Source organism: Indicator indicator, chromosome 16 (assembly GCF_027791375.1).
Source record: "Indicator indicator isolate 239-I01 chromosome 16, UM_Iind_1.1, whole genome shotgun sequence".
In the NCBI taxonomy this organism is placed as follows: domain Eukaryota; kingdom Metazoa; phylum Chordata; class Aves; order Piciformes; family Indicatoridae; genus Indicator; species Indicator indicator.
Genome location: NC_072025.1, coordinates 24,049,393 through 24,072,680, shown reverse-complemented (window position 1 = coordinate 24,072,680; position 23,288 = coordinate 24,049,393). Strand labels below are relative to the sequence as shown.

Genomic DNA, 23,288 nt, shown 5'->3' with positions numbered 1-23,288 from the left:
CCCCAAAGCCAGAGTCACGTTAGATCCTTCACGTGCCTCGTGCTGCAATGGCAGCTCCTACAGTTCAGCTCCCAATCCAAACTCCAGCCCCACAAAACCCCACTTTGGAAAGCAGCACCACTACGAGCACAGATCTCACCAATCTGCCTGCAAATCTCTGTGAGCAAATTGAGCTCCCAACGTCCTTCATATTGCAGGTGACATGAAAAATCAGCTGCCGGAGTCCATCCAGGCCCTCCAGAGTCTTACACGAGAGCTCACTGCAAAAGTCATGCAAGGGTGAAGATTATCAAACTTTATCAGCACACTGGTTTCCTTTCCAGGCTCCCTTTCTCTTATCAGTGACTTTAAATTTCCTGTGTCAGATGAATGGTAGCAAGGCTGTCAGTGAGCATTTTTAGCTTTGGAAGAAAATCCAGAGGAGCCTAGAAAAGATCTGTTCAGGCAAGCTCTGCTCTGCCCGCTTCATTTGCTGTGCACTGCTCTGTCCCCTATGCACTGCAACCTCTGGGACTGTTCTGGCACCAAAGCCATCACCCTTTTTCCCTTCGGTGGGATGCACACATCCTGGGAGGCACTGCAGGAAGGAGGAAAATACTGTGGTGCTGGCATTCCCTGGAGACCAGTCCAGTTCTCCTTGCCTCAGATCAAAGAGGCATGATGATGACTACCAGACACCTTTTCCCACCCTCATTCTGGCCTTTGCTCAGCTGGATCCTGTGATCTGGGAATTGATGCTTAGATCCTACAAGCTGGTCTTCATCATCATTTAACAGCTAAAAACCTGCTCTCTCCAGCTCCTACTATTTTTGGTCTTTTTGTGGGCTGGATGAGAACAGTTCTCTTCCACTTTACCCAACAAAGCTTCTTTCTGACTGCTCCTACACATGTTCCTGTGGCTCCTTTTCTAAAGCAGCATGCTTTAGCATAGCACTGGAGCGGTTTGGGTTGGAAGGGACTTTTAAATGTCATCCAGTCCACCCCCACTGCAGTCAGCAGTGACATCTGCAACTGGAGCACGTTGTTCAGAGCCCCAACCAACCTGACCTGGAATGGTTCCAGGGATGGCGCAGCTCCCACATCTCCAAGCAGCGTAAGCCGGTGTGTCACCATCCTTTGGACAAAAATGTCTTCCTTCTCTCTAGTCTAAATCTCCCTCTTTTAATGTAAACCCATCACCCCTTATCCTGTCACAACAGGCCCTCTCAAACCTCAGCCATCAGTGGCACTGGGAAGTGTGCACTCACTGGGATGCTGAAGGACTGACCCTGACAAAAGCACTCTGGGCTCAGCCACGACTTTCACAACACACGTTTCTCACACTCCTATAACTGCCTGGGACCCTGTAAAGAGGAGCTCAGCTCCAACTGGCAGGAAACGCAGGGGAACAGGAAGGTAAAGGGAACGTAAGGGATGTGTGGCAGGGTGAAAGTAAGTCCCCTTGAGAAAGAATAATTGGGATCATGTTAGCATACTCTGTGGTGATGAGAAAAGAGGTTTGAGGAGATGGAAGCACAAAGCTTTGTCTCTCACTGCGAGTCCCTGTGCCTTGCACTTGGATCTCTGGGATTCCTTCCAACGGGAAGGAGCCAGGCTGGATGCCCGACGCAGCACTAGTGTCTGCAGAACAGAGCGTGGGAGGTCTCCTGATGGCTCTGCCAGGCAGCAGATGCAACATGCTGGGGACACTACACTTTACTTGCCAGTTACCACCTGCTCTTGCCCCAGGCACTGCTGATTTCACACTGTTTGGTGTCAGTCTGCTGCATCCACACTCCCCTTCTGTGGCTGGGAAAGAAGGAGGGCTGATAGACCCAACCACAGAAGCCTCCTCTCCCCAAGGGCAAACCTCATCGGCTGAAGGCAGGGAGCTGCATTCTTAGGTCAGGTGGCAAGAGGTTACCACACAACCTCTCCTCAACAAACCCTGCAGCACCCATCCTGTAACAGTCACATTCTCAAGTTTTGCAGCATTAATTAACAAACCTTCTCTCCTTGTGACTAATGAACTGTATCACCATTTAACAAGTGATAAATCTGAATGGAGCAAGAGCACTAAAACAGGTTGGCCAAGGTCATGACTTTGGAGGTTCCAGCTCTCAGACCCACAATCAGGCCTCTGAGTACCACTGAACTTCTCTCTGATTCTACGCATTATCTCCACCAAAAATAGATGAAATGCTGGTGAGTCTCTAAATCTGTTCTGTTGCCAAGGAGATCCAGCATTACAAAATTGTTTAAAGTGACATAGAATGACTGAGCTTCACAAAGGTACAAGTACTTACTGCAGGTGCTTGAATGTGATATCTGGGAAGCCAGTTGCTCTGGCTCCAGAGGGAGAGCGGCAGAGAGCCAAGACGTACGCCCTCAGCGTGGCTATCCTCTCGACACGGAATTTAGTTTCGATTAAATCAAGGTGTGTTCCTACCACTAACACCACTGAATTTGGAGCTTTGGCCTGCAAGAGACAACACTGACAGTGATCTCATCCAGGTTAAATCACTGTACATTCAGTGAGGATAAGTGAGAAGCATAATATTTGAGAGGAGGTAATGGCACACATGAATAAAACGGGATATACATATATATAGAATCATAGAACCATAGAATCAGTCAGGGTTGGAAGGGACCACAAGGATCATCCAGTTCCAACGCCCCTGCCATGGGCAGGGACACCTCACACTACATCAGGCTGGCCAGAGCTTCATCCAGCCTGGCCTTAAACACCTCCAGGGATGGGGCCTCAACCACTCCCTGGACAACCCATTCCAGGCTCTCACCACTCTCATGGGGAAGAACTTCTTCCTCACGTGCAGTCTGAATCTCCCCACTTTCAGCTTTATTCCATTCCCTCTAGTCCTATCACTACCTGAGATCCTAAAAAGTCCCTCCCCAGCTTTCTTGTAGCCCCCTTCAGACACTGGAAGGCCACAATAAGGTTACCTCGGAGCCTTCTCTTCTCCAGACTGAACAGCCCCAAATCTTTCAGTCTGTCCTCATAGGAGAGGTGCTCCAGCCCTCTGATCATCCTGGTGGCCCTTCTCTGGACACGTTCCAGCATGTCCAGATCCCTCTTGTAATAGGGGCTCCAGAACTGGATGCAGTACTCCAGGTGGGGTCTCACCAGAGCTGAGTAGAAGGGGAGAATCACCTCCCTCGACCTGCTGGCCACACTTCTCTTGATGCAGCCCAGGATCTGGTTGGCTTTCTGGGCTGCAAGTGCACACTGACAGCTCATGTTGAGCTTCTCATCCACCAGCACCCCCAAGTCCCTCTCCTCAGGGCTGCTTTCTAGCCAGTCACTGCCCAGCCTGGATTTGTGCTTGGGATTGCCTCGACCCAGATGCAGGACCCTTCACTTGGTCTTGTTGAATGTCATGAGGTTGGCTTGTGCCCACCTCTCCAGCCTGTCCAGGTCCCTCTGGATGGATCCCTTCCCTCCAGCGTGTCTGCTGTACCACACAGCTTGGTGTCATCAGCAAACTTGCTGAGGGTGCACTCAATGCCTCTGTCCATGTCACCGACAAAGATATTGAACAAGACTGGTCCCAGGACTGAGCCTTGAGGGACTCTGCTTGTCCCTGGCCTCCACTGGGACATGGAGCCATTGACAGCCACTCTTTGGGTGCAGCCATCAAGCCAGTTCTTCATCCATCTCGTGGTCCACCCATCAAACCCATGTGTCACCAGTTTGGAGACCAGGATGTGGTGTGGGACAGTGTCGAAGGCTTTGCTCAGGTATATATCAAAACAAATAGAGGCAACCTCTGGTGGCAGCTTGACAACAGCAACAAGTGCTCTGGGTATCACAGAAGTTCTCCTGCAGAACATGGCTTAATCATCGGCTGCTACTGCAGAGCAGAAAACTGTCAATTTGGCTTTATTACATCAGGGCTTAACATAAAGGAGTTGCTATGTGGTGTTAAATTGCTACAAGCCAGCTAAACAATGGGAACAAAGGAAAATAGGTTAGCTTCACCTGTAGCCAGAAGATCTAACTCTGATATGCTGAGAAAGCCTGGTTACACTCTGGAATTGATACCTGGGGAAGTTACACAAACTTTTTCACTGGAGATGTATGGAGAGGTGAGATAAACTGCTAGAAAAATCTGAACCTACTTAATCCTGAATCAGTGAAAGGAATGGATTAGATGATCTTGTGGTTTCTTCCAGCCTTTCCATGTTTCTATTACAGCGCTGGAATGCATCCAGATTTCAGGAAATACACTGCCAAATACAGTGGGATTGCACAGGCTTAAGCGAGGATCAGCCTGACTTTGACTAGAGAATAATATTCAGATGCAGAAACATTTGCTTATTTGCACTTCTCTCTTCTGATACCTACTGAAATCTCCTCACCTCAATGACACCAAAGTTGACCCTGGTGCAGAAACAGAAGTGATGGATGTCTGAGGTCAGACAAAGAGGCCCAACTGGCCCAAGGCTCTACAAAGAGTACAGGTACAGGGTAAGATCTTCCCTGGTGTGCTCTACCAGCATCCAGCAGCCTGCAGTTCACCAGCTTCCTGAGCATAAGACAGTATCTCTGAATCAATAGCACTTGATGGATTTTTCAACTTCTGACACACACAGCACATTGCAATTCCAATGAATTCCACAGGTTAGCTATCTTCTGGCTTTGGGACGCTTGGTGTTGTTCACTTCAAAGCTACCACTACCTTATTTCATTCGATCTCTCCTAACTCTTCCATTGTAAAAGATCAGGAACAAAGACTCCACTGTGGTTTTCTCCTTAGCCTGCTAAGTCTAACTGCAGCACTCCTCCCCATTTGCCTATTTCTAAGCTGAAGAGATTTAATTATTTAATTGCTGTGCACTCATAGTCTTTTTTTCATCCTTTTAACCACCATGTTCATCTTTCTCTGCATCTTTTCTGAGCTACTATGTGCTTGCTGGGATGTGTTAAGGACACAGGCACATCACATATTTTGAAACATGGTAATTATGCTTTTAGCCTTGCTCCCTGCCTTGGATTTTTGATTGCCGCTGACCATTAAGCTGTTTCTGTAATGTTGAGATGTTTCTTCTTTTGAGATGCACTAACTGAGAGCTCATTTTTGTGCATGTGATGTCAAAATAGGTATCATAGAATGACAGACTGTTTTGGTTGAAAAAGCTCTCTAAGATCATCTAGTGCAACCCTCAACCTAACACCACCATGTCCTGAGGTGCCATGTCCCCAGGAGCCATGTCCACAGGTTTCTTGAACACCTTCAGGGACAGTGACTCCACCACTTCCCTGGGCCACCTGTTCCAATGCCTGATCATTCTTGCAGGAAATCTAAACCTCCCCTGGCACAATTTCAGGCCATTTTCTCTCTCTCATCCACTCATCTGATACTAGGGTGAAGAGACTGACCCCCACCTCACTACATCTCCCTATCAAATAAGAAAGATTTTAAAAACTCCGAAAACATAAGATAAACCAACACCTATGAATTTGTTGCAGCTGAGAGATACTCTCTAGCTTACCTGACTCTCAAGTGTTAAAAATATAACTTCAAGACTAATGTGTGCTTCACTGACACAAGAAAGAAAATGCTTCAAACCCCCCTTGGAGCACAGTGTGGTCAAACACTAATTCCAAAATAAGTACGTTCAGCCTTACTTAGCAAGGGTTTATAAATCAGCTTTTGTCTCACTCTCTGATGTGTGTGAGGGAGAACAAAGCAAATGATGAATTTAAACCATGAAATACAAAGATACGCCTACAGCGGCCTGGAAAATTAATTCCAAAAGCTATGCATAATTCATGGCTGGTGGAGTTTTTAAATGCAGGCCAGAAAAGGAATCTGTAATATCACATATCTGTGTGCTGAGCTACTACTATGTGATAAATAAGACACCCCAAAGTCCACCAGCGGCTTCTTACCTCGATGTTCAGCAACCAGAACTGTAAGTTTGCCACAGCTTCTTCCCCCAGTGCCAAGTTCCATACCACGATATACAATGCTTTGTCTGTGAAGAAACACTGATTGACTGTAGACATGCTCGCTGGGCCTCCAATATCCCAGACATTGAACTCCACTGAATCAACCTACTTACACAAAGAGAAGTGTTCAAATCAAACATTGCAGTAAATCACAGGGAGATAATAGCTGAAGTATAAACCTACCCCTGCATAATGTATGACACAAGAAGGGTTTCAATGTCCTGATTGTGCTTCCAGGAAAGACAAATCAACAAGCAATTGTTAAGCATGGCTACCACTTCCCCACAGGAAATCAAGACTAATTACTTGCTGCTAAAACCATAGAGGTGCCCTTGATGCTGGTAAATCTCCAGTTAATGCTGTGGATTCTCCAGTACAAACAAGGGCCTCATTCTGAGCCCTGTATTTCACTGCATCTGGAATAGAAACTGTTTCATCCTTGTCTGTGCCATGCTCGCCTGGGCCGTTGAAGCTACTTATCTGCCGCTGCCCCGGGAACAGGAAACCCCCTGTTGAAATCAATTCCACTGAGCTCAGCCCTAACTGAGCCAAACGGAATATAGATGCTCAGGAGATTAAAAGCTCAAGCCTTTCATAAACACCTCCTGCACACTGCTCAGAGGCTTCTGGTGCATGTGTTACATCAGAGATGGACCAGAAGTACAGCCACAGTAAATCAGCCTGTTTTTTGAGAGAACATGTAAATGGAGGCCTCTCTAACTCTGACTCTCTTCCAAGTATCTCAGCATCCATTCCTCCATGAAGCCCCACACCAGCACTAAGAAGGACCACAGCTCTCAGCCTGAACAGCGTTCAGGCTCCCAGCTGCAGTAGGAAGCACTGACATACCTCAGAGGCTCTGTCCCTACGTCACTTTGCCCGGGGGAGGAAGAATAGAAAACAAAACACTGCTCCAGCCACCATCCTCAGAGCATCACGAAGACTGAGTGGGCTTTGTTTACTTGTCTGGGGACAAGTACTGCCCGATCCTATGACAAGTGACCCCAGGAGATTTCAGCAAGGAGTTAAGTATCTCAGCAGGGCTCTGCCCTCCTAGCATAGTCCCAGTTTGAAGTCTCGCAGAAACGGCTGGAAGAACTTCCATATTGTTTAAACCAAGCCCTAACGAGCAGCAGAACTGCTTTGTTCATCCAAAAGACATTAATCTGTGGGTGCTGGTATGGAGAGACAGAGACTCAGAGATAGGGACGAAAGCCTGTTTGGCATCTTGATCCCACTCCAAGTCTCCGATTGTGTGTAGGTTTTTATTTTATTCTATTTCTCTTCAACACAAAATGCATGAATCCCTTCTCCCACCAAAGTCTTTAGAGAATCAGGGTCTTTTTTCTTTCTGTCTCTGGCCTGGCACTCTTGGCTGTAGAAAAACTGAACTCAGCAGGCTTCTCCACCCCTTCCAAAATAGCCCGGTGGTCACGGCTCTCATGTGGGGAGGGGGAGCCATGTGTCTGCACACTCTCAGCTCTGACAAGAGCTCAGGACCAGCTCTGCATGCTCTCATCCCTTTGTGACTATGCAAGTGGTGAACAGTGCCACCTATAAGTGAATTGATTCAGCGCTGTCTAAATGAGTTCAGGTATGGGTGGACACATGCCTTGAATGAGCCATCTGAAATCTGGGTGTTAGAGGTGTGCCTTAGACATGCCTGGATCATACAAGGGGTCAGGCAGCCTACCTTCCACCTAGGACAGTTCTGATATCAAGGGAGTCCAGCTTTAGGAACTGATGTCCCATTTTCTGGTCCCAAATGAAAGAACAATCTGCTTTAGACATGCTGATTTAAAACATTCACTCAGAATCAGCATCCAATGGCCACATGAGGGCCAGACTTTAGGCAGTCTGCATATGGCTCTCTCTTTAGCATACAAACAGAACTGTCCTCTAGTGCCAACTGGAAATGAAGCAGAGGAATTGTGATGGGTCTACAAACATGCCACTTGTGAGGTCTGGCTCACAGGTAGCGGAATCTGTTCTTTGTCAAAAGGCAAACAATTTCAGCCCCAAAAGGACACTGCAGGGCTCAAACATCCCACTGGGACTAAAGATCTTCGATGTTTTTCACCTTTGCCTTGTGTCCCACTGGCTTGGGGAGCTGCCATTTCGTTGTACGTATGGTAGCATCGCTGTGCATCATCTGAGGGACTTTTCCTGTCTGCAGGATCTCAACCAGTGTGGACTTTCCCTGTCGTGGAGGACCGATGATGATCATCTTCATGAGCTTGCACTTCTCTGCCTTGCGCAGCTGTGCCCGTAAGTAAGCCAGCACTGTTTTAGGGCCTGGGAGGAATGAACAGGCTCTGTCTGTGGTCAGCAGTTACAAATGCACACATCTACAGCAGGACTACACAAAGCCTACTGCAGCAGACACATCAGCTGAGTTATTATTTTCCCTGCAGTTTTGCTGTGGGCTGAGACAACCAGAGAATAAACAAAGAAACTTCCAGTGGACAAACCTGAGACAGGGACCCCAGGAAAAGGTCACTGCTCTGAGACTCTACAATGGAGCACTGTAAAGAGAAACAAATGCTGTGGCTCGTATGCTGCAGAAGCTCAAAGGAAACATAAAATACTAATTTAGTATTGGAAAATACTCAGTTTTTCCTTCTGCTTTTATGCTACCAGTTAAAATTAGATTTCAGCTTCAGCAGTATGTTGGAGAAGGAATAATTCTTAATAACTTTGTTCCCAGAGGCTTTTCTTATTAAAACACACACAAAAAAGAAGACAGTATTGTAATAGATCCAGAAACCTAGCAGCTTACAACAAAGTCACTTCAATGTGACTGTGGCTGCTGATCCCAAACACTTCAGTCTTTAGAAAGACTGTCTGAATACTCTAAAATATGCAAGTCACAGAATTTATCCAGCATGCACACTGCAGGGAAAATATTGCATTTAGAAGGCACTGTTTTAAGACGGGATCCATCTTAAATTGATCATACAGCCAGAGCTTAGCACTGATTTGCAAACATGTGTAGGAGGCTTCCCTATGCAGTTCCACTCAACCACAACGAGGGCTTGGGCACACCCTGCCTGTCCCTGTCAGGACGACTGAAATGAAGAGATTTTCATTCTCTGTTCAGGCAGTTTAATAAAGAATACATAGGATCAGCCTTACCCTCTTTTCTGATCTCTGCAGGGACATTACTGATACTCAGTTCCTCGATATCCAGCTGCCAGAGATTAGCCAGCTGTCCCAGTTCTGGGGGGAGCTCTCGGATACCAGGGTTACTGTACAAAAACAAATACAGCTACCAACAACCAGGCTTTGTGTGTAAGTAGCTGCTCTCAAACAACCAGGCTTTGTGTGTAAGTAGCTGCTCTCATGGACTCTCACGTTACACTATTCTCTCCTTGCAGAAATCTTCCATTAACATTTTAATAAGACTACTCAGCACTTTAACAGTAATTTCCATCCTAAAAGTGATATATAACCTCAATTTATCATCAGAGGCAGACAAGTGTAATCATCTTTACTGGACAGTTGAGGAAATAAAGGCAAAAAGGATGAGTTACTGACTCTAATGCTATGGAAGCTGACAGCAAAAAGTCAGAATGAAGCAGAGGCACATTAGATTCCTAGGCTTGTATTCAAAACATTAGATCATCTTCTCTAATTCAAAAGACCAGCCTCCTCCTTATCTAAAGTAAATGACGGGCACAGTGTTAACAAGGGGCTGACTATTTCCAGCTTTTTGACTTCAAAAGCACTAGACATCTGGGGTGGGGCTCCACAGAAGACTGGTCACTAAAACAACGTGGAACTAATACTGCAGAGCTTGTCCAGGACATGGACTTACTTTCCTAAATAAAGTTCTGTTAAACCCTTCAGAAGGCAAACCGACTGCGGGACAGAGTCCAGCTGATTGTCATTCAGATAAAGGACTTCCAGAGAATCGCTCAGAAATGCTGGAAACTCCAAAAAAGGACCTGGAACAAGACAAGAAACAAATTGCACCTTTAAAACACAACAAGTACCAAGGTTCTGAAACAGGAGCCTTCACCCTAACTTTGTAAGCAGGACATGAGGTCATATTACTTGGCAGGAACTGCCATGGAGCAAGAGCAGAAAAGCAAATGGCCTTCAATGGTAATCCAACATCAATGCTCACACCTCAGTTTTTTAAAATCATGGTGATGCATGTGCTTGAAGGTTACAGTCTCCAGGACTTCTGATGGGCTGAGGGAAGAACTCTAGGCCTGCCAAGACAACTATATGTCCGAGAATGAGTGGCATTACATTTCTTGCTGTTGAATAGCTGCTAATACCTCATGGATGGCCCATATTCCAGCCTAACAGCTGGCACTGAAAGGCCACAGCAAGGGCACGAGTGGTTCTCAACATGTTTTTATCCATGTTGCCTGAGAAAAGCCAGAAGTCTATCAGAATTTTGGTCCAGGCCCCCACGATGCATCCTGGGGCAATTCCTGGTGGATCCAAGCCAATAACAACAGAGGAGAAACCCCAAACTGCAGCTGACAGACTGCTAACCTATGTTGCCTCTAAAAGACTGCTTGTGTCTGCCTCTCTGTTCAGTTTTAGGCTGCACGGTCCCAAGGCACTTCAGACTTCCTACATGTCTGAGCAGCAGTGAGCATATTTTGGGAGCAACCCAAGCAATAATAGCAACGACTGCATGGCTGAGTTACTGCTGCTGGAGAGGTTCAAACAAAGGGAAATTCAGCTGGTTTCAAAGAGCATCATTTCACTCCACAAATTACTCCCAGGGTAGCGGCATGAAAAACTGCCGTGCATTGTGTTGCTGTCTTAAGAGTGTCACATCTATCTACCAAGAAGCATCCTGAAGTCGAGGAAAAACAGGCCACACAGGGACAAGCAGATTCTGAGCCTCTGATTAGGAAAGTACAACCAGCACCATCTGCTGCCTCCATGGCTGCTCCCCGAGATGCATGACATCTTCAAGGACAGGACATGAGCACTGCTGCCAGGATCTTCTTCCCATACAGGGAAGACCTGATGAACTGTAACTAGACCTAGCCAAAAAAAGAAAAAAAAAAAGGGGGGGGGCGGGGTAGGGGGATGGGGAAGACAAAATGGAAAAGGTTTTTCTCTGGAGAAAATTCCTCGGTTCTAATATTAAGAGCATTTCAAGTCTGAGCTATGATCAGAAAAGCTAGAGGCCCAGTGTCTGCAGGGGCATCTCACAGAGGTGACAGAACTGCCAGGTGTGGGCAGGGTGTCACAGTCTGCCTTTGAGCTTTCAAACACAAACCCATCTTTGGGATTATTTTCAGAAGAACAGCAGGCTTATTCATGAATTCCATTCACTTCCTCTCTGGCTCATTGCTGGGCCTGAGCTTTTCATTGTTGCTCTTCAGTAGGCACCTAGGCACAGAGAGATTCAGTCCCTCCTGGACATGTAGCAGCAAACCTCTGAGATAGCTGCAGTGCCCTTGATTCACTGAAGAGTCCCAGGTGGGAAGGAGTGCACTACATGGGAAGCAAGCTGGAGGTGTTTATGAATTGTAATTATTTATTCATGAGTTATTTATGATTTCTCTGGCTTGAGCTCAAATTTTCTTTTAAAGAACTGAAGAAAAAATTAAATGCCATCTTGAAAAATGTATTTTTGGATTAGTAAACACCAGCAGCATCACATGCGTGTGCAAGGAGTTATGCTGAGATTTATCAATCTAGCATAGTAAGCACCCATAAATTATTCCTTTTAAAATAATCTAGACTTAAGTAAACAGCTTTCTTGGTAAAGTCATATGAAAACCTGTCCCCCACCTTGCATGGGGACTTCTGTGAGCAGCTGATGTACTCCAGCTTCTGTTTTCTCTTGATGGTCCTTAAATTCTTGGCCACATCCTCTAGTCTCACCAAGCTATACTTGGCAGAGGAACAAAGAGAAGAAGATGAGCTGGCTTTGCTTTTTCTCTGTGGCTATTCAACCATGGCATCAGCCAGGTGGACTACTCTATGCCCTCCTGCAACCTGAAGTAACATCCAGCAGCTCAAAGTTGCATCAGGGCATTATGTGCCAAGGCTTTTCAAATGGTACTAACACAGAGTCCATCCTCCCTTCCTTTATGCAGAGGGGTTCTGCTGGGTTTGCAGCACATCGAAATTTCCATTAGGACAGCAAGTCCCTTTTAGAGCTGGTTTTAGCTGCCTTTGCTCACTGCTCCTGCCCTTCTGTTCCCACTGGGAAATGCTGCTCTAGCACTTCACAGAGAAGCTCTGAGGATACATCAGGCCCCACAGATTCACAAGGCTAAGACTTCTTTTCCAGTTCTTCCATGTTTGGGATTTCACAGATGTCACAGAATTTCTATATTCATTTCCTACTTGCAGAGCAGTGCAGAGCAACCCTTTCTCCTCCTTAGGGTGCACACCCAGGGCTTGCTGCACAGCAGCCTCTGCTTCCACCGACAGGAACATGAGGCAGGATTAGCCTTGCCTGGAGGTTCAGGAAGAGCCCCTGCCTTGCAAATGAGCAGACTGGAGGTCAGGACCTCCTAAAAGACCTAGGTTAAATTCCAGGGTCAGCTGGATGACATGTAGCTCATTTTCACTGCTTGTTTCAGTCCAATGATTCTCTTGACTTCTCAGCATCAGTGGCTAGGTTAGAGCTGATCTCACCTAAGACCATCACGCCTTTGCTCCCTTTCTCTGTCATTTGCCAAAGACAGCATGCCTAGTAAGGAACACCACTGAAAGCCCTCCTGTGTTCTCCTGCTAAAGGAGGATGCGGAACATTCCCACTTCAGTGCATTCACAACAGCTCAAACTCTCCCCAGAGAAGGCAGCTCAAAGAGAAGGTGCATGAGCAAAGCTTCCTTGCACCTTTACTGTAGGTCACTCCCTACAGGAGGAGCCCATTTGGAATGGATGAATACCAGCATGCCTTGCACCTACAGCTATGGCTGTACTTGCTGCATTTACCACCTGGGCCTATTCACCACGACCTGTAGTCATGGACAATTTTCAGGGAAACTGAGGAAAGCATTTGCTGCAGGAGAGCCTCTCCCTCCCTCAGACCTGCATCATGAAGACACCAGCTTCATTCCACTCTGCAACTGGCAAAGAATGCTTTAGAGCCATTCTTCAGGCAGCCAATGCTGAGAGAGCTCTCCAAGTGCTTTCACATAAAACAAACGAGATGTAGATGAACCCACAGAGAGAAGGAAGTAGTGCAAATATCTTCAGATAGTCTTTTGTTCTTGCTGAGATTTCATGTGCACTAACCCAGATCTCTTCTGCTCTGCCCCAAACTGTGGTTGCAAATCAAAGACAGGGAAAACATGCAATTTACAAATTCAGCAACAGCAACAGTCCTAAGAATAGTAAGACTAATTATGGGTTAATTTCCCTTCAACATACCAATTAGCACTCTGGCTATAAAGAGTAATCTTCATGACAAGAACAAAAGCTCAGTGAAAGAAACAGCTTTCACTCATTTTCATCTTTCTGTACTGACGGTCCTAAGCAGCTGCACCACCTCTCTAGAAACATTTTATCTAAACACATTTCCTCTCCAATTTAATTGCAGATGAATTTACACTGATTTCCCTCCAGCCAGACTCCACAGACTCTTGCTGCTTCAGGGATCACCTGAGACTCTCAGCACTGCCTGCACCTTACCTGGCTCTGGGCCACCACGTGCCCTGCTCTTCATGGTGAAGAAGGGAATCCGCTTGGTTTTGAATGCCTCGTCACTCCTGTGGGGCAAACAGATAGTGACACGTGGAGAGGAGAGCTTGGAGGTGGCATCTGCAAGCTGTGCTGGAGCTGCATGACCAAGACTCTCTGTGGTGCTGAGTTTGGCCCCAAGGAAGGCTGTGGGACTCACAGCACCAGCTCTTATGGGCTCCTCTCTGCTGCTGAGAGTTGAGACTGAAACCTGCTGTGCAATGGCAGTGTCAGACTCCACCAACACTTATTTAGATGCAATGGTTTTCTTCTGGCAAGTTAACAGAGCTCTGCAAGGCAGCACTTTCAGCTCCCAGGGTGAGAGCACTTGACCCCCCCCACCCCCCCAGCTTTATGGGTGTCAAGGTTAAGTACACTGTCAAACAGCAAATCGAACAAGCTTCATAAGAAGTGTTGGAGAACCAACCTGCTGCCATTCCACCCTTCACCAGAGAGACTCTGACAAGATGACCCAACAACATGACTCTGGAAATGCACTGAGCCATTCAAAAACCCAGTAATTTTTCTTTTGCAACTGACAACACAGCTCAGGAGGACTCCAGAAAATTTGTTGGACAGGCACTCGTGTGAGAAGATATGAGCATGACACAACTCAGTGCAGTTCTGGAGAAGATAAGGGACCTTTAACTCTATTAAACATCTCTGTTGCAATTCCTAAACAGAAGAGCATCAGCCTTTTATTGGATGACCTTATTAATGTCAGTCTTGTCTATGAACTTGCAGCTGGTTACACTTCCATTCAAAAAACACAGCATTTTCATTTTTTCCACAACAATACTCCCACGCTAACTACAAACTGCAGCCTAGCCCAGATGGTTTATGGTTAAGAGCTGCTTCCCACAAACCAGTGTTTGTAGGGCTGAGCCACACACTGGGTTAAAGACATTTCTACATGCTCTGAAATGAAACTGTCATTATCAGTAATCTATCCACTTAATAAATGATATAGTGAGCTAAATGGCCAAGAATAGGTGAAGGATAATTCATCACTGTCACACCCACACAATGTGCTTAGAGACGTGGTATGTGGATATCAATGCCTTCAGTGCAGGTAATTAATTCACTGCTGACACCCTTTGTATCACACCAGGGATCGTGTTTGCTATTATTTCTTCAGCTTCTTTTTCCTCAGGCGAAATCTGAAAGAAACACTTACTTCCCCAGTTGGTTTTTTGAAAGATCCAGTGATTTAAGTTGTTTGCAGTTCCACTTATCTTGTGAAGGCAAAGTAACCAACTGATTTCCCAGCAGCTTCAGGGACACCAAAGCCTGCAAGAGGAATACCCTAGAGTTAGAAGGCAGAGTCCATCAAACACACTGAGAGAGGGTTTTTTAGCATGGCTATTATATGACAAAACATGAAGAAAGTACATTTTATTCAAGAGAACGTCCTGTCCATGCTGCCTAGCATGCAAACATTCCCTTCTTGTCTCCAGCAAGTATATTTTCTGCACGGAGCAACACCACTATTAGTTCTGGGAGATTATTACTCTACTTGCTGACAGATGCAATTGGAAACAGCCTGTACAGAAGGACATTTTGCTTTTAGTGAGGAAACCTTTCCAAATGGAAAAGAACAGCATGAATTACCTACACAGTATGCCACACAGGGATGAGAAGTCTTACACGTGGCTGCAAGCTGCTGTCAGCGTGCGCTGACACCTGTGTATGCCTAGAATCAATGTGCAATATGTGAACCATTGAACACAAGGAAAAAAATTAATTGCTTTGTTAGTACTTGTCCATTAAAATGGCAAGAATTTATACTACCTTTCCAAGATTTACACATGTTACCTGTCTACTTTTTGTGTCCTCATACTGGACAGAAATTTTTAAAATAATTGAAGCCCATCAACACCACACAGCACTATAGCGATAGGATTTGGCTGCTAATACCAGGAACAAGGTTAAATCCAAGCTCTTCTTTAAATTTAAAGGAAATATAAAATAAAAAAAACACAGGTCCCATTCAGATTTGTAACGTATGTGCTCTTCCATTTGCCCTTAAAAAATAATACTGAGACCTGCACAATCGATTTAATTTGGCTGAAAATCCACTTTTCTATGCAGAATTTCCAGCCGGGTTTATTCTGCAAGCCCTGCCACGCAAACTGAGATAAGCAGAACATCAGCTGAATTATCTTGTGCCACAAGTACAGCAGCTTTAATGAATTACACTCCACGGAAATTACCTTTGAGCAGCAGAGACTTCAGCTTCAAATGTGTTAAACGTTTTATGCGCTCCACATCATACAAAAGGTTTACGGCCCTTTCACCAAGCCGGTTTCTTGGCCTTCCTCCCCTTTTCTCAGGCTGGAACAGATGAGGTGTTCCTGTGCGACGGGCGGGGACTAGCAGCGGCTGCCGAGATGGCCACGACCATGCACAGCGCTCCCCCTAGTGACAACCGACGGGCGGCGCTGGGCCGTGCTGCCACGCGGGGAGGGCAAAGGGAGCGAACCGCTCAAGGAGGGTTGGAAAACCATGCGAACTACAGAACCCTCCCTGCCACTCCAGTCTTGACAGATGCTTTTATCATCATTAGTCTTCCACTGGCTCGAACCTCCCCTTGGGAGGAAGACCCAATCCTCCCTTGGTGTCAGGCTCTCTCCAAGTATCAGCATGAAGCTGTTAAATGACAATACTTCAAACTTCTCCCCCAACATATCCCTGAGGAGAAAAGGGAGGCTACACGTTCCAGAATTAGCACAAACTGTGTACTGTGTGGTCTAGCTGGGGCCTTCATGTTTAGTCAACTGTATCCATGTTGCACATCCCCCTCTAAACATCGACAAAGGCCATTCTCCAGGAGAGCTGAGAGCATGGTGAGATTATAAGGAATGCTTATGGGCCTGCTCCATAGCAGGAGAAGTAGTGACTTTCGACCGCTGTGCTCCTCAGGACTACAATTCTGGAGATCCCTAGTTGTTTTGCAATTGCCTCTTCTCTCTCCTGTCTAACTTCTTCATTTTTGCTGCCTTTGAGGAAGAGAATGTTTGGCTCCACATGTAAGACAATGGCAGCAGCAGACAGCTTCCTTCAAACCTACAGCTGCAGCATGCCAAAAGGGCTCTGGTGAGCTAGATTATATCAGAGTGAAGGAACTACAGCATCCAGATCAGGCTGCCTCAGTCAGCTTGTGATGTGGAAAAGCTTACAGAAGCTTACCTGACTACCTCAACCCAGAGTGGGTCAGGTCTCTTCAAGAGAAGCAAACTCATCTAGAGAACTAAACTACAGCCTGGAGAATGTACAGTTGGTTCCTTTAGAAGGCAACAGACAGGAGAGCTGAGAAGACCTCTGCTTCTCTTAACACCACATTTCTAGTATATGCATCATATTATTGATCGTGAGCTGGTCCTAGTCTTAAGACACCAAGCAAAAGCCAGTTATAAACTACATGTTCCATGAGCCTAGGTCAGAGACATGCTTTGAAGTCACAAGCCTCCTCTGCTTTCTGTTTTTCCCAGGGAGAAGGCAGCTCACCCCAGTTCATTACAGACACAATTTATACAGGAACACACTACTGCTCATTTCCTCACTTCCACATCTGCTTCTGGAGAGAGCTGGGGGATGAGTGCAGACCTATGCACTGACACAAACTCTACAACCAAGGAGGAGTCCAAACCATGGGCTTTAACTCACCACACTCTATCCCTTGGGAGACAGCAAATACTTGGTATTTACTCCTTTTGTGAAGGTAAGGCTGAAGAGATATGGATAAGAACTGGCAGTATTTAAGGCAGCCAACTTTGAAAATATCCTACCAGCAGAGAATGCACTGAGGTCTCTGACACCCTGCACTGGTGCCCTCCCAAGCTGCTGCAACCTCTGAGCAGTGTGCCCTTGAACACCATCTAGTGTTTAATAGCTGACATAGTAGCTCCCACCCACTGGGCTTGTCTTTGGTGCACTTAAAAAACAACTTTCAGGATTCCTTCCATGCCAAGAGAAATGCCAATTGAAACCAAATGGTTACCAGAAAGCAAAGCTAGATTTGCAGGGATCATTAAAAACAACCGAGGGAGCAAATGACCCTCAGCACTCTTCCTCCAGGAAGGAGCAAGAGGCACCTTTGCAGCAGACTCCTGAGATGCAGATTGGACATGGCTATAAGCCATCAGGTCTGCATCCTTCCTGCAGAGGCCAGCAGTGACAATCACAAAACGTCTGCACAAAGATTTCCCTCTGTTTCTACTTCCACGACCTTGACTTCCATAAACTGGAAGGGAAGCTTGGAGGAAACTCCCAAGTTCTGCTTCATTACATGTCAAAACCAAGTGAAGCCACAAATTCTGAAGAGTTCTGATGTCAAACTATGGATCTCCAATGTCCACTGGTAAGAATGATTTAATCTGTAAATTTCAATATAAGAGAGGTGCCTACCAGCATTGTCTAGGGCATTCAGACATGCTATTTTCAGCACAGAAAAGCTGATCCTTCATGCAACACTGGTGTGCCAGACTCCAGCACACCTGAGAACATCTGTATTGCAATGGCTGGAGCTTGCAGCAACATAGAATGGCTGTCTTCCTAACTCTGATTCCAAAATCTGAAAACCACAGCCATCCAAAGAGTTCTCAGAAGACCTGTGTGAAAAGCTAGCTATCATATCATGAGGATGAGAGTATCAGCTCAGGGGGTTATGGGCTGCTCAGAAGCTCTGTGCAATTGCTGTTTTCATCAGCTCAAGGGAGCAGGTAGTCTCTTGCCTTAATGAGGCTACTGCTGCTATGACTTTGAGGTCTGAGTAAATATTGAGAGAAGTACTGTGAAGTAAGAAGAAATGTCATTTACTTCAAGCTGGAAGAGTCCTGGTGGAACTTCTTTTAGTGAGTTCTCAGAAAAATCCACATCTCTGAGGTGATTTTTCCAGAAAACAGTCAATGTGTCAGGTAAGAATTCCAGTGAGTTTCTAGATGCTTTACAACATTTCTGGAAAACAGGAAAGAAGAAACACTCACAAAGTAGTAAAAATCTCTTTAAGTAATAACGTAGATCGGTTGTCATAAGTTTAAAGCAGTAATAAATTCATTCTAGGTGACCTCTTCAAATTATTTTGATCTAGGTAAATTACTGTGCCTTAAGGCCTAGGGGATGCATTCACTTCATCGATGGGCAAAAGTTATTTCAAGTACTTTATCAACCCCTGTTGATGATCAATTTCTTGATCCCCCCTTTGTTTATCAGCCTAACTCTTCATCAAAGTAAAATGCCATCCCTGTAACAATAAGGAATAAAGTCAGAGTGATTGGTTGACACAAATGCCCTAAGTCAATCATGGGGTTGAGGAAAATCAACTTTGAATGAAGGCTGAGTGTTCTGCCAAATGATCAACAATACTTCTGTTCCTATGAATCAGAGAGAAGATGAAGACATCCACGTAAGACATGTTTCTAGATGTTTTCCACCAATATAATCAACATGGTAAGAATAGGGCAGAACCTCAGAAAAACTTGATCTGAGACTCAGGAATGAAATCAGGCAGGAGCACTGCTATACACACAGAACAGTCTTTCAGCCTCTGACTTATTTTAAGCATCACAGCATAGTTTTTGCACTGTTTCAACAGTTTTTTCAGCCTCTGACTCTCTCAGAGCAGTTCCACTTACCAAGGGGCAGGCCCAGGGATCTGGAAAGACTTTCAGCTGATTTCTGGAAACATTCAGTATGCTTAGGGACTTGAAGCAGTATAGAAAAACCGTTGGGAGTTCCACCAACCTGTTGTCAGAGACGTCAAACTCCTGCAACTTCCTTAAACCAATCCAGTTAGCTGCTAGAAAACACAAAACATTGCAAGGCTTGGTGTGAGCATGACAGCAGTCTGATCCAGCAAGGTGCTGCACACTTGCTAGGTTAACAGCCAAAAGATTTAATACCGACCAGGTATTTTCTTGTACGTTGGACAAAAGGTTGAGAGATGCCAAGCATCTCTAGCTAACAGTCTTTAAGTCATTATTGTAACAGTTTGGGGTTCTCATTTACAGATCAGGCATTGAGTTGTTAAGTATCACGCTGGACTCCACTTACTGTTTTCATTATTAAACAGCTTCTCCAAATAGTTTTTGGAGGCAATTAGTTTTTTAAGGTTTTTAAGATGTAGGAATCCAGAAGGTAGAGTGAAGAGCCTGTTGCTGGATACGTCGACCTCAAGTAACCTGTGAGTACAGAAGATAATCAGGCATCAGTAGAGTGCTAGCAAAGACGCCTGTTGCCACAGCTATCTATTTTAGCAGGACAGCTTTAGATCTAACTGGCAGCAGCTGGAAGGTGCTCTCACAAGGCAAACCAAAAAAATAAAGTATTTAGAAAAGTTTTTCTAAAATTTTAGAAAATTTAGAAAAAAGGAGCAGCCAGAAGTGGTGTGTATAGAAAGCAGATCAGATAATTGATAATAGCCAGCAAATAGCATTCAGCTGAGCGCTCAGACTTAGAGGAGTGGGGCTCACCAGAACTGGAGAGAAGCAGAAGCAACATGAGACGATACAGGAATAAAAATTCCTACATCTGTCCTGACAACAAACTTGGAAACACAAAGAATGCAAAAGGGCAAATCTGAAGTTGAACCTTGCAGTAGGCAGAAAATAAAGCAAGCAGCTCCTGTACATGCTCTTAGGCAGTTTCAGACAGGCACAACTGACTCATTTGCACCTGCTCTCCACAAAGGTTTGGTTTGCTGAAGGCAGCTCTGGTGCACACACCTTGTACAAATAATTTCATCGGATGACTGTACACTGGGTAACTCTGTCAGCTGGTTGTCAGCCAGGCTCAGCTTCCTGAGGTTTATCAGGCCCCATGGGATCACGGAGGGAAGGGAGACCAGGCAGTTGGCAGAAAGATCAAGCTCAGTTATCTGACAGGAGATATCAATCAGCCAGTCCAGATCCACCCAGGGCAGTTTGAGGTTTGACCAGTTCACACACAAAGCCTGCATGTGTCAAAGAAAGAAGAGAAAAACCGCATCAGTAAGATCCCAGCTGCTCTCGGCCTGTGTTACACCATTGGGAGCCTGGCAGATCAGAGCACAGGCCATAAACATTTTGCTCACTTTCCAATCTGCTTCTGGGAATTAAACTGACTCAGAGATTAAATCATGCCTGGGTATCAGCAGGCCCCACCATATAGCTGTTCCACGATCTCACTCCAAAGACCATAAGCAAGTACAAGCAGGGGACCTGGACTTCTGCAGCAGTCTATACACCAGCTCCGCGAAGTGGAGCCCCACAAGGGATGAGCTGCCCCTGCCCAAAACCAGCACTCGCATCAAAGGGTTGGATAGATCTCAATGGCTGTTCATCCAGCAAGTGAATTTCCATGGGGCTGGGCTCCCTGCCCTGCAAGACACATCCACACCCCACACTACCAGCATGATACGGACAGATCATGGAAACCATCTTAAATCCAGATTCCAGAATCCCACTGTCTCCTGGATGTGGCTGCCCAGATCTCCAGGGGATTATGAGCACCTACAGAGGCCAGGCAGGTCCAGAGCACCTCCGAAAGACTTATGGATCACTGCTTGTGCACCTGTAGAGAGGACAGGGACAGATCTGCTGAGTGTGCTAATGACTTTGTAGGAGGAGACTTGTTGCTAGAATAATTAATATTTGCCCAGGCACTGCTCTTCCATCTTAAACCTTACAAGAATGAGCAGCCAAATTGTTCTGGGGAAGGCTGGTGTTTTGCAAAGGAACCTCTAGGAAAGGCAAGGAAAGGCAAATGTCCTCTTGTAAAGAATTTCTGAATGCTAGAAATCTGCTCAGTGGCACTGAGGAAGGTATTCTTGTTTCTGAGAGACATGATTTTGGCAGTTGCCTCCTTTCTAGATAATGTTCTGCTGCTTTTGACAGCAAAATGAGGAAGTCATTTTATCTTCTTTGGAGAAAGAAGAAAAAAACCTTCTTACAAAAGGCATATCTACTTATTTCAGACTACAGCTTGGACAGAAGCAAACATCAACACACAAAGGTCATCAATGCAAATAAACAACTTAAGGTTTAATGTCCAAGATCACCTCACTGCATTCCAATGAAGTCTATGCTCCAAAATAGACATTTTAAAAATGTTGTTCACAAAAGGTTTTCATAACCTCAGTGTTTTTGACACAACTCATCCCAAAGCCAACTTCAACAAAGTGAGTTCTCCACCAGGAGGCAGCAAGGACCTGGCAGCAAATTTAATTTGCTTTCAATTCCCAGCATTTTTGGCACTTCAGATTTTTAACCCCAAATTTAAAATTAAAATGAATGTAGTTTGGGAAAGGAGAGAAGGAAAAGGGAAACAAAGGTCCATCTCAAATGCTGAATGGAGACTCAGGACTCCAATGTCTAGGAGAATGGAATACAGGATAAACACAAACAGTGGCACTTTTAAGGTATGGAATGGAAATATTGTGCCCTTTGTATCACTAGGGAAATCCAGGCAAAGAACACAAGTTGTTTGTCTACAGCTATCTTCCCTGGCATGCCACAAGGCACCGCCATAAACACAGCAAGGCAGCAGCAGCAAGAAATCTAATGAAGCAGAGTAGCCCCTGCTACTGCAAAACACAGTACCTAATGGGAGGTACACTGTAAAGCACCCACACGTCCACTGAACATATTCTACTTTGCTGTTGGATTTTCAAAGTCTGCACAGTTACCACCTTCCTGCTTACAAACTCTCCCTTTAAATTCTGTATGTAGCTCTCTTAGTGTTCTTTTCACCTGTAACAGCTCAAGACTGACCTTGTTGACATCACTGGACAGCACTCAGGATTTAAGGTAATAGAGAACACAAACACACAGGTCAGACTCCCTTTCCCACCCTACACTTCAGAAGAGATGTTGGGACGTGGTACTGATGCCAAGAGACTGGAAGATCTTCCCAGCATGAGAAATCCTCACTGGGAAAAGGCACATTTTTGCCAAGACACTTAACAGGAGCCAGATCCCTCCATTCAGGTAATGCAGGGAACCTGCTCTACACTACAAACAAAACCCTTAAATACTATTGATTCCTGTCTGCTTCTTTTTAAACATCTTTTAGCATCTGATCTAAAGTGGCATGCTCTGCAGCACCTTTCCTAAGACAGGCATCCAAGATCAGGGTATCCACCTCCTTGAACTATTCACATATTGTACCTAATGAAATAGAAGCAAGAAGCCGGAGAGTTACAGCCCAAATCCTGGGCAAACATTCTGAGCAAAAGGCTATGCAGAGGGCCTGCAGTCACACAGAAGATGCACATAACCACTAAGGGCTTGGAAATTCTAGAAGTGTTGGGAACAAAGGCCTGGAGAAGCTGGCTTGCTCATGTGGTTCCCTCCTCACAGGAGAAAACAGGTTCTTGTTGAAATACTGAATTCAGACTCCAGAGCCCCAAATTTCTTGCCTCACTATCTCAGGCTACCCAGAACCTGTTTGCTAGTCCATTTAATGGGACAGTGACACTTCCCTTCCTCCCAGGGAAGCCAGGAATAAAAATGCACTACAGACTCCAGGCCCCTCTTTTCTCTTCCTGCTTGTTAAACTGCTCCAAATAAATATCAGGAAAAAGAACTGATGGTGCTTATCCCCTCCCTCAGTTCCTTCTCTTTTTCTCTTTACAGTGGACCCAGGCTCTCATTCCAGTACAAAAAAGTACTTGTCCTTGAGTATA

At 45.5% G+C, this 23,288-nt stretch overlaps 1 protein-coding gene across 1 annotated transcript in view; it reads right to left on the bottom strand.

Annotated features, from left to right (window-relative positions):
- The window catches only part of LRRK1 (leucine rich repeat kinase 1), an 87,828-nt gene that overhangs the window by 27,684 nt on the left and 36,856 nt on the right, over window positions 1–23,288 (bottom strand). The window contains exons 6-17 of the mRNA XM_054387712.1: window positions 20,350–20,576; window positions 19,679–19,806; window positions 19,261–19,424; window positions 18,446–18,583; window positions 14,805–14,917; window positions 13,580–13,656; window positions 9,771–9,900; window positions 9,089–9,201; window positions 8,034–8,248; window positions 5,894–6,058; window positions 2,286–2,458; window positions 140–260 (exon numbers count right to left, since the gene is read on the bottom strand). Of these exons, the coding sequence (XP_054243687.1) occupies window positions 140–260; window positions 2,286–2,458; window positions 5,894–6,058; window positions 8,034–8,248; window positions 9,089–9,201; window positions 9,771–9,900; window positions 13,580–13,656; window positions 14,805–14,917; window positions 18,446–18,583; window positions 19,261–19,424; window positions 19,679–19,806; window positions 20,350–20,576 (1,764 nt within the window). The remainder of the gene's footprint in view (window positions 1–139; window positions 261–2,285; window positions 2,459–5,893; window positions 6,059–8,033; window positions 8,249–9,088; window positions 9,202–9,770; window positions 9,901–13,579; window positions 13,657–14,804; window positions 14,918–18,445; window positions 18,584–19,260; window positions 19,425–19,678; window positions 19,807–20,349; window positions 20,577–23,288) is intronic.